Source organism: Neopsephotus bourkii, unplaced genomic scaffold (genome assembly GCF_033783945.1).
Source record: "Neopsephotus bourkii isolate Nb327-2 ecotype Australia unplaced genomic scaffold, CSIRO-AGI_Nbou_v1 NB_196, whole genome shotgun sequence".
NCBI classification, from domain to species: domain Eukaryota; kingdom Metazoa; phylum Chordata; class Aves; order Psittaciformes; family Psittacidae; genus Neopsephotus; species Neopsephotus bourkii.
Genome location: NW_026900709.1, coordinates 15,100,968 through 15,111,477, shown reverse-complemented (window position 1 = coordinate 15,111,477; position 10,510 = coordinate 15,100,968). Strand labels below are relative to the sequence as shown.

Sequence of the window (10,510 nt, the reverse complement as noted above, 5' to 3'; positions counted from 1 at the left end):
GTGAAAGATGAAACATCCGTTTGCAATCAGACCCTGACACAGATCTTTTGAACTACCATGTGGGTCCCCCCCCCCTTGGAATTAGCCCTTGATCAGAGGCAAGAACAAGGAGGAGAAAGAAGTGATAATATATCATATATTGTCAAGGGACTAAGATATTGGAGAGAAAACAGGAGAGAGAACACCAGTGAACAAAAGTTCATCAGTTCTCTTTGTGAATTTTTATTTACTAAAACATTCCTTGAAGGGTTTCAGCATTAAATTAACACTGTTATTTGTAATCAGTATCAGAAAAGTAATGAGACCTCTTAGAGATTATTGCACAAAAAACCTGGCAGCAAACCATTAATAACCCTTTGAAATGCACATACAGATCAGTTTCTGAAACTGAGTTACAGAATGTCTTTAAAGTACAAAATAAATATATTGTTAAAGAATAGAAACTAAATACAATTACTTTTATTTAAATCAAGTCCAGCATAAAATATTTCAATATGGCAAATACCCCAGCACTTGCTGCATGCATCAATAATCTAGCTATTTCATCATGAGTGTGATCATATTTTCATTCCCTCCCCAAAATGTATAACCTTGACAAGTAATGCAAAATAGATAAAATATAACATGAAGCCTTTTCTTTTAATGTATATTCCCATTTTGGTACTTAATGCTTAATCTATAAATAGATGCTCTCAGACACAAGAATGCTTTGTAAATGTGTTATTGTGCTGTTTTAAGATTAAAATATTTTACATTAATAAGTCCAAAGCAGTTCATTCTTTAGTCATACTTCCAGCAAAAAAATAATTCTATTTAATTAAGTATCAAAACTGGAATTTGCATTTTATCAGTAAGTGACTATATGCTGATGACTATTTCAATACAGATCTAGTTCACAATAAGTATTGCTTATTTGAGCACTAGGTCAATACTATATACAGGTACTCAAAGAGTAGAAGAGAAACATCATGTAGTGCTACTGTTAAGAAAAGTTCTTAAGTAGTACAAAAATTTCCAATAATTTATATCCTGATTTTTTTTGTGTGCTACCAGGAAAAAATTAAAGGAGATTAAAAAAAGCCCCAAACCAACAGACTACTTATACCAACTAATCTCAGCTGAAGAAACAAAACCATCGCTTTTTTAAACAGAAACAAAGTATTGCATATATTTAAGACTTTTCTACTATTACAAATTTAATTTAACAAAGTAATATGGAGGCAGCATGTGGTAGATTTATATTCATACAATCTGTTAAAGTAATACACAATTGAAAATTAATGATCTAAAATCCTTAGAATCCTTTAAACCTGTAATTTCAGCATAGTGCTACATATTGTTTGTCTTAAAGGCTAAAATTAGGAATTTTTGATTCTCATGTCAACATAAGCAAAGCTCATCTGCACCTTCTCTTAAATGTTTTTAGCAGCATAGTCAGCTTTATAAAGAGAAAAAGGCAAAATATTACCATAATTTACATATTCTAATAATCTTTCCAAGGCATTAAAGGACCCGGTTTGAAATTTGTATTACAATTGACAAAAATATATTAATATATACTTGCATTTACACTTTCAAAATTTTGTAGTTAATATTAAGTTGGCCTATGAAGCAATAGTAAAGTGCAAATTATTTGGTACAGTATCTAGTGATTAACTTTCGCTTCTGTGGAATACAAATGAGTAAGCCTGGCTCTTCCATTGACAGATATGGTGTTTGACGGAGGACCAACCTGGAGGTGGGGGGAAAAAAGAGGGGGGGAAAAGGTAAATAAATATTAACTTAACTTTTCAGATTCTTTTCTCTGTTGTATTTTACACCGCATTATTTCAAGGAAATAAACACCGTTACTTCAGTTAACATTTTTCTTGTAATAAAAGACCTTTTATAGGATTTCTGAACACAGCACACATGCTATCGAAGTAGAGATATAAGAAATTGCTTAAAACATATTTTATCCTCTCTAAAAATCTGTGTATAACTATTAAAAATACACATTTTCTAGTCCTTCTCCAGACCTGACTGCAAAGAAATGTTTGAAAAAACAGCACTAAACACTTTTATTAAATATTCAATAGAATGCAACACTTACAACTAACACTCCTTTATACCATGGTAATGTTTCTTTTATCAGGATCTCGTGGTTTAAGGAGCAAACTATACAAATTTTAGAATAGACAGCAAAGATCTGATTTTTAGGAGAGCTGAATAAATCAGCAACTCCAACTGGAGCTACTGTGAGCTGTGAGTACTCCACAGCCCTGAGAATCACATACCGCAGCGCACACATTACTAAATACAATGAGAACACTCTGAAGAGAAAAAATGGTTAAAAAGAAACCTCACTTGACCCATTTTAGGTTAGTAATTACTGAGGACCCTACTGAAAAGGCCAGCAACACAAAAGACTACAGATCTCAGCATTTCTCAGCATTGCATATTCACAACATATTAAGTAAAACAGGGGGGAAGAAAGAATTTGGTTCAGCATGCCAGCATTTTATTTTTTAATGATTCTCTCACAGAGCTGAAGAAAGGGTGAGTATGGTAAGGAGCAAAAAGAGAAGTATGCACCTGACAGACCTCTTTCACAATTCAAATGGATCAGTTATACTCCCTTTTACTTAGTGCAGCATGATAGTGGCAGCTATAAAGTAAATGCATTTAAAAGATCCTTTCAATATTGGAAATCAGTTTTGGATGCTAATAAGTTATTGTTACAAAATCTTCATATTCCTCTGTCCTACTACTGCCAGTTTTCCATGACAAACATCAAATGAGACCGTGTTTTCATAAGATTTGCCATAGGCAAAAAACCCCTTTCTTTTTGCCGTCAGACACACCTGTACTAGGTAAGTCTGCAGAAAAGAATTAATAACCACTTAATGAAGTTTTTCGTTGTTTTCTTTCTAGCAGAAATAGGCTTCTTGAATTTTGAAAAGCACATTATGAATTTAATACTGTACTTATAAGCTACAGTGCAGCAGCCATGCAGAAGCATATTTGCCATGGAATCATAAAAAAAAGTTCACGCATGATGCAAAATAAATAAAGCTCAGTATTATTCAAAATGTAATAATGCAGCTGAGGTGAGGGTGGGGGAACCCACCTTAATAAAAACATTCAAACTAAATCCAAGTGGTATTTCTGGTAGAACAGATAGAGTTGACCTCTAAGAAACTCTGAACAATACAGTGTTTTCTTAACCTTATCCTGTTTTTAAAATGGCTGTGGTTAGTGACATGTACTTAGAAGCATTACTACAGTGTGTTATGTACCACTTGTACTGACTTTGAGGTCAAAAACTACTTGAGCATGCCTGTAAACCTTCCTGAGAAACTGAATCTTCCCATTCAGGGTAGAAATGATGGGAGGTCTACAAGCCTCAGAGGGGCTGTTGTAGTGCCACATTGAAACAAAACCTTATGTATGAAATAGATTGCTCTAGTATTTGGCCATCCATTGACAGATTTTGACCCTAGAGAGTCAAAGACATCCATAAAACCAAAAAGACCCACCAACCCTCACATCCACCCACCATGTATCATTTGTTTCTTTCAAGTGGGAAAGGGACGAGAAACAAAAACTACTGACTTCGTTTCACCTTCTGCAATGAGAAATTCTCAATAGAGAAGGCAAAACACAAATGCCTGTCAAGAAAGCTGTGTGTGAGACTATTATTAAACTGTCTCGTTACAAATTTAAAAGAACATAGATTTCTAAAGAGTGCAATGTTTTACCCAATGTGAGAAGTAGGTGAATTTTAGGTGACAGAAAAGAGAAAAATTAAGCCACAATTTTAACCTGAGGGGTGGGGGGAAGATGGTCCTACCAGGACTGTTGATAAAACATTGAGAAGTATCTTACTAATGATACGAAACAGCAGTAGGAGGCCTGAAGTACATTTAAGAAGAATTAAGGACCTGATAGAGTCTAATAAAAAATACAATCTTCAGAACTTTTCTGTGTTATCTGCCTACATAAGACTGCAGGTACTTCAGGTCTAAGGCGAAGTATGTGCCTAAAACTGTACCACTTCAAACCATACAAACAGCAATAATTGAGTATGTCCTGATTTTATGAAAGAGATACCTGATCGATAACTTAAGAAATTTCTAATTAATTTCAGGAAGATTTCTAATTGGATTTGTACTGTTTGAAAATATGGACATAAAAAGCTTTGTGTGTGCATTCACCAGTTAATTCTGCAAAACTAAACTCTCTTCCCCCACCTCCCTTCATACTGTTAAGAGACCCCCTGGCAGCACTTTGTGCTAAAGCTAACTGCTTCTAGTGTCAGGCATTAATATGGTAATTTGAAGGAAGTTCCATGAATTCATTGTTATGGATGCAGTGGTGAAAACTCACCCTTTTCAATTTGGCAGCAGCTTCTCCAGAGCGGATTGCAGCCAGCAAGCTCTGGTGGATCTGTTCTGGGTCAGAGCGCTGGAATGTCATCACGGTTTGTCTCTTAGTGACAGGGGGTGGATAGTCAGTGGAAGCACCTGACTGTGCCTGACTCTTCTGCTCACTATTCACATTGCTGTTTTTCTATAAAGGGAGGAAGTGGGAGGAAAACCAAAAGAAAACTCTTTAATCTCAATTATTCATAAATGGCAAACTAACTCAACCTGCCACAAGGTTGTGCATCAAACACTCCAATTTCACAGAAATTCATTCTCAATTTCACAGAAGAGCCTCATTTCCACTATAGCATAGAGTTTCCCCCTCAGATAATTATGCCCGCAAAATTGTATACCCCATTCAAGTGTGTGTGTGTGCCATGATCACCTGAAGCCAAACTGATCACACTACTCAGAATTATATTTAAGAAGAAGGGAATGCTAATTATGGCCAGAAATTGTTATTTCCAGTAATCTGAATGAGGTTGTTTTCACTTTAAGATTCCCCATATACCTGTATTTCAATATGATGCTGTGCTACTACTAGACTACTACAAGTGATTACACTGTATTAATACAATACTTCCTGATCATGCAGTTCAGAGACTATCTTCTAGACTAGTCACACTGGATGACAGTGGATCAACAGTCAAACAATAGTAGAAATAAAGTTTACCTTATCCATTACACTGTTTTGTGAGTCCCCTGTTATGGTCTGCAAGGAAGCAGCTTGCACTTGAGGCACAGAGGTAGCTGATAATTCAGCTGCCGAAGCAGCAGAGAGTTCAACAGGAAATTCTTCTTTCGGTGCCTGGCTAGTGATCGTACGCGTCTTATTGAATGATTGCGACCTTCTGACTGCGGATGAGACAGCAAGAGCAAAAGGGGATGGTCTTGAACTGGAGTATGGCTTTGGAACTGCAAAAGTTCTTAGAGTTCTTAGGTTCAACGGTGCTGGTGGACAGGAGGGAAAAGTTGAAGGTTTATTGCTTTTAACAGGAGAAATGGAGAATGCAATTTTTTTCCCATCATCATTATTTTCTTCATCTGCTGGAGGAGAGGGAGTACTTGTCTTGTGTGAAGGTGAAGCTGGATCAGGTGATGAGATTTTTTTCCCCATCTCTGTATTCTTAGCTTCATTTTGAATGGAATTAGGAGCACAAATGGTACTTCTGGCAATTGCAGATGTCACATAATGACTTGAAGCTCTTCTCTGCATCTGCAGATAAAAAGAACTAGGCTTTGTTGTAGGACTTAAAGCATTTGACTTATTCTGTGTCTCAGAAGAAGCATTTGTATTATCCAAGCTTAGCATCAGTGGGACATGGTGTTTGGAAGACTCTATTTCTGTCCGATTGCTCACAGTAGTGATCTCAGCTCCAGACACCACAGCATGATCAGAAATGCTGTTTGCTTTGTGGAGCAGATCATTTGCTACTGCAGGTGCATTTTGTGAACCAACCTGTAAATGACCCACACTTTTTGGAAGATGAGGAATTTCAGCCTGCACTATGAATTCTTTGGGGTCTTCATGTTTTAGGGAGTTTTCCAAAGTAGATGCCTCTTGACCCTTATGATCTGGTGGAATTTCTGATTCCCAGCTCTTCATTATTTCTAAGGATTTTGGAGGCACTATTTTATAAGTAGTCATCCCAATTTTTGGTATGTAATCCCTTGTAATTTCATTAGCAGGCTTAGGTTTAGGTTTGGCATCTTGTCTATAAAGAGGGTGACCTTTCATAGGAGAGTCATCTGAAGTTTTTGCTGTTGTTTCTGATGAAGCAAAATTACTGCCATTTATACAAATGTGACTCTGATCTTTAATGGGAATTACTTTTTCATGGGTAGCTTCTTGTCTCTCAAGATTTTGTTCTGTTGAATTATCTTCATCCCTTTGCATTCCATGAATCACTTGAAGAAGGGGGCTGTTTGCATCTCTACTGTGTTGAGGGACCAGTCCTCTGAATGTGGATGATTCACAACCCTGAGGAACAATAATTTCTTTCTGTGTAGTCCTTCCCAAACTGCTATCCAACGGACCTGTCTGGATTGCAACATCCTGAGTTTTTACTGTGTCCAAGCTGGTTTGATGTGTTTTCTCATCTTGCTTTTCTGGAATCATTTGAGGATAATTCCTATGACTTACAGATATGTCATTTTTACACGTCTGGCAGTTTGATAGTCTGTCAACTTCGAGCTTGTTATTTTCTCTGAAATCTACTGTTTTAATTTCAGCTGACTGAAGTTCTTTAGCTTCTTCTGTTGTTGGAAAGAGTTCTGCATCACTGTGGTCTTTAAGAGAGATTCCAAAATTAATACAAATGCCAAAAAGATTCAAACTTCCCCCTTACATCACGAAGCCCCGCATCCAGCGTATTTAAGTACAAGGACTGGCACTTCACTGATACTAAGTTTTTCTGAACACTTACTTTTAAAGGCTATTTAAAGATATCTTTGACTAATAATGTCAAATAATAGCATTCCAATTCGAGTATTCTTCTTTAATTATCTGGCAACTGGTGCCATGCATCAACTTGACAGAAAAATCTATTCTAGATCATTTAAAAACTGCTAAATGAATTTCAGTTGATTATATGGGCATCAGTGACTCAAGAGCTCAAGGACTATTCAATATTAAGTTAGATGCAATTTTTATTTAGTTCCACACTTTTGTGGCTTCTGTCCTTTAGTTTTAACATTACAAATGCTATTTGTCAACTATTGTACAAGGGACCAATTTGAAAACACATGGACAAAAGCAATTTCCTACCTCTATTTTTCCAACTGTTTTTAGCAGGTATGAAAATTCAATTCTTTACCCCTGGACTAAACACATAGCCCTCTCCAAAACACTGGAATCAGTTTGGATCAAATTGGTTTGAATACAATATTCAAAGGAAAAAAATATTCTTGAGGAATAATCATATTTTGAGGGAAAAAAAAATCTTATTTAAAGTATGTTGTAAAATGGCAGTTAAAACTTGTATCTCATATACACAGGACTCATGCAGTATGTTGTTATGATTTATAAACAGAGATGTGCTGAACATAAAAGACTATTGAAGGCCTAATATATATAAATCTGAAAATCTGTGTCACAAAAGGGAAAAATAAATTAGTAAGCTCACTAAATCCACAGAAAAATTTATGATCCATTAGATGCACAGGATGTCGTCATTTCTTTTCAAATCAGCATGTCACTTTGTTCTATTTTTGTTTGAAAACATTTGCATTTCCATGCAGAAAAGTCACACTAACTTTGTAAGCACAGAACAACTGATTGCTTCTCCTTCCCCTCTGCAGTGCCCATGTCACACCATGTGGCAGGACAATCTTTGTGTCCAGCCTTCCCTCTCCTCAGCACTGCTCCACCCACAGTGCCATACAACAGCACAATGAAACTTTGACTACTGCTATAATAAAAAACTATTAAAAACAGAACTCCTGCAAAACCAAAACTGCCGTCAATGCTTGTCACTGCATCACAGACAGGGTACACTGCCGCTAGAGAGAGTATGAAGAAAGTAATCTGATGATAGCAATTCAGGAGTTGACTGATTTGTCATTTTTCTCAAAGGAATAGAAAAGCTCTCTTCAACCTTACTCTGAAGTACTAAAAATGAGTGGGAACTACTCACCATCAGTTTTATTTTGATCCAAAATTCTAAGCTTCCTGTCTTTTTCAAACGCAGCTTGCTCACTGCTTATCATAGTCTGTAGTCCTCTGCAAAGCACAACAGTACATTAAATATGCTGGTATCATTCATTTCAGTAAACACAAGTAACGATGCAAGAGAACTGGCAATATTCTCCAAACACAGATGGACAAAATAGAATCATTCTGCCAAACATTGGAGCACTCAAGGGAATAGATTTATTTATTTTTTTAACAAAAGGAAATGCTGCTATGATTTTACCAAAATTCACCTTCGCTCTCTTCTCTGTAAGCAGATGATTGGTTTTGTTTTCTCTCCTCCCCCTCCTTTTGTTTATTTGTGCAGCTTGAACAAGCCCCTTTCCAGAAACAACTAAGTTTCAGTAAAGCCACAATAGTTTATCATTCATATAACAGTAGTGTTTTATGAAGTGTTTTAAAACGTTTCTTTGACTTTGTCCCCAACACAATATACAGGAAGCCGTATGAGATGCTGACTGCATATGAACACATGAACTCTGCTGTACAGACTTTTCAAAATAGTAATAAAAAAATCGTCTGTCCCTTTCAAGAAATTCCTTGAGAACAACAAGGAAACCTGCATCTAACACATTACTTGCATACTAAATGTTTTGTAAATGCATATGATTTATGTCCTTAGATCATGGTGGGCAAGAGAACTGCACAAATGCTGAATAAACTCCTCATCTTTTTTGGAGGAAATTTTAATTCCTTGCCTTAAAAAGGTAAATGAAAAAGGCAAAAATATTAAAAATTTCTCTTTAAAAATATTATTAGAACTTCAAACTTACATCTTTGCTATTTTTATTTTCTGTAGTTACAAATACTGGCATTATGAAGATTCCAATTCATTTGCCACACCAAATGTGTTAGCTGTCAGGAACCAGTGCCTTAAGCTAAAACATCTGCTTTGAATCATTTGAGTGTAAAAATTCCTCAATAACCACCCATCCTCGTGTTGCTTGTACAGTCCAAAATATACTGTAAGCGTCCAATAAACCACTAAACAGGAGCATAGACTCCCAAAATTATTGTTGGAAGAAAGTTAAATCTCAGTCCTGCACTTTGTACTCTTGCTTATCTCACAGCTGAGGGGCTGAACTACAAGTTCTTATAACAGGTTGAGCTGTGGGTTTTTTGCTTGTTTTTTGTTTTTTTTTAAAAAAGGTGGGGAGGGACGGAAACCACAGAATACCCCAGAGTACCATTACAGAATACACAGTGGTTTTGACTGGACTATTACACATATTTGCGAATTGATTAAAAAATACGTCTTCAAAGTAACTAGATCTTTTATAAGATCTGACTTATCAAAAGGGCTCCAGAAATACAGTGTCAGAGAAATACTAGCCCTCGTTCTGGAATCCCCACGATATTTCAGGAAAGAAAGGATTGCCAAACTCCGAAGGCAGAGGGCAGTGCATGCTGGATAATACCAGGATTATAGGCCATGAAAGGCTACCACAAGTCAGGAGGGGAAAAAAGAAACATTCCTTGGCCACTTGGCCAAACCAACCCATTAACACAGTAACACCGGGCTGATAATTTGCAAGTTCAAGAAAACTTAAAAACAACTCTTGGCTGATCCTCCTCCTTGTAGATCCCCACAGAGCAGACACACCCAAGCACCTGGCACAGTATTTGTCAGGACAGAGCACCAAAGATTTCTGCAAAGCCCCATTTGGCCTTGGACTGACAAAAAAAGGCCTTTGAAATACAAGTCAAAGTTCTCCCCACTGCTTTGAAAGTTCTTGGCTACTAGGGCAGTCATTTTGGCTTCAGTGCAATAATTGAAATAGTTTTTTCAACTTAATTTGGGAACAGTAGCCAGTTTAGTTGCCCCAGGGAACAGAGAAATAGTGAATTACATTAACACAATGGGACTTCTCTGGACAATCAACATTTATTTCAAGCAGGCTCTAACTCATGTTGGGAACCTGCTGAGTCAGGTAGTTTAACAAACATGCTGAAGGGCAAAGGTACAGCACCACCAGAAGGGGGAAAAAAGCGGTTAAGGATACTAATGTGTTTATTCTTTAAAAGGGCAGAATTAACTTGTTTTCCTGAGAGCAGATGGATTGAGACAGGTCAAGACAACTGGCTAACACAGAAGCAAAAGACAGAAGAAAAATTCAAACCAAACCAAACATGCAAGCAATAGACAATTCTGCCCAGAACAGAAGTGGCCAATCTACCTGTTTTTCCCCAGCTGAAAGAATGAATTTGTAAATTTTCATTTAACTAATCAATCCAGGTTCTTCTGGTAGCATTCTGCTCTAGTAAATAAGCTGGGTATTTCAGAGGCAGGTTCAGCCTTCCTGGGATCCAGCTGTTTGAGTAGTTAGGAAGGGAAGGCTTAAACTGAATAGCCTGCAGAACACTTGTCATTTTTGTTGAAAAACTACATGAATTACTGCGTACAGAAGAGTGC

The 10,510-nt window shown here is 36.7% G+C and overlaps 1 protein-coding gene across 7 annotated transcripts in view; it reads right to left on the bottom strand.

Moving 5' to 3' along the window:
* Positions 1 to 437: 437 nt before the first annotated feature.
* COBLL1 (cordon-bleu WH2 repeat protein like 1) overlaps positions 438 to 10,510 on the bottom strand; it is an 84,086-nt gene continuing 74,013 nt past the window's right edge. For all 7 annotated transcript variants that reach the window (XM_061343823.1, XM_061343807.1, XM_061343830.1 and 4 more), the window contains 4 exons: positions 8,042 to 8,127; positions 5,080 to 6,695; positions 4,369 to 4,551; positions 438 to 1,732 (listed from right to left, as the gene is read on the bottom strand). In XM_061343823.1, coding sequence (XP_061199807.1) covers positions 1,646 to 1,732; positions 4,369 to 4,551; positions 5,080 to 6,695; positions 8,042 to 8,127 — 1,972 coding nt within the window. In that variant the 3' untranslated portion in view covers positions 438 to 1,645. The remainder of the gene's footprint in view (positions 1,733 to 4,368; positions 4,552 to 5,079; positions 6,696 to 8,041; positions 8,128 to 10,510) is intronic.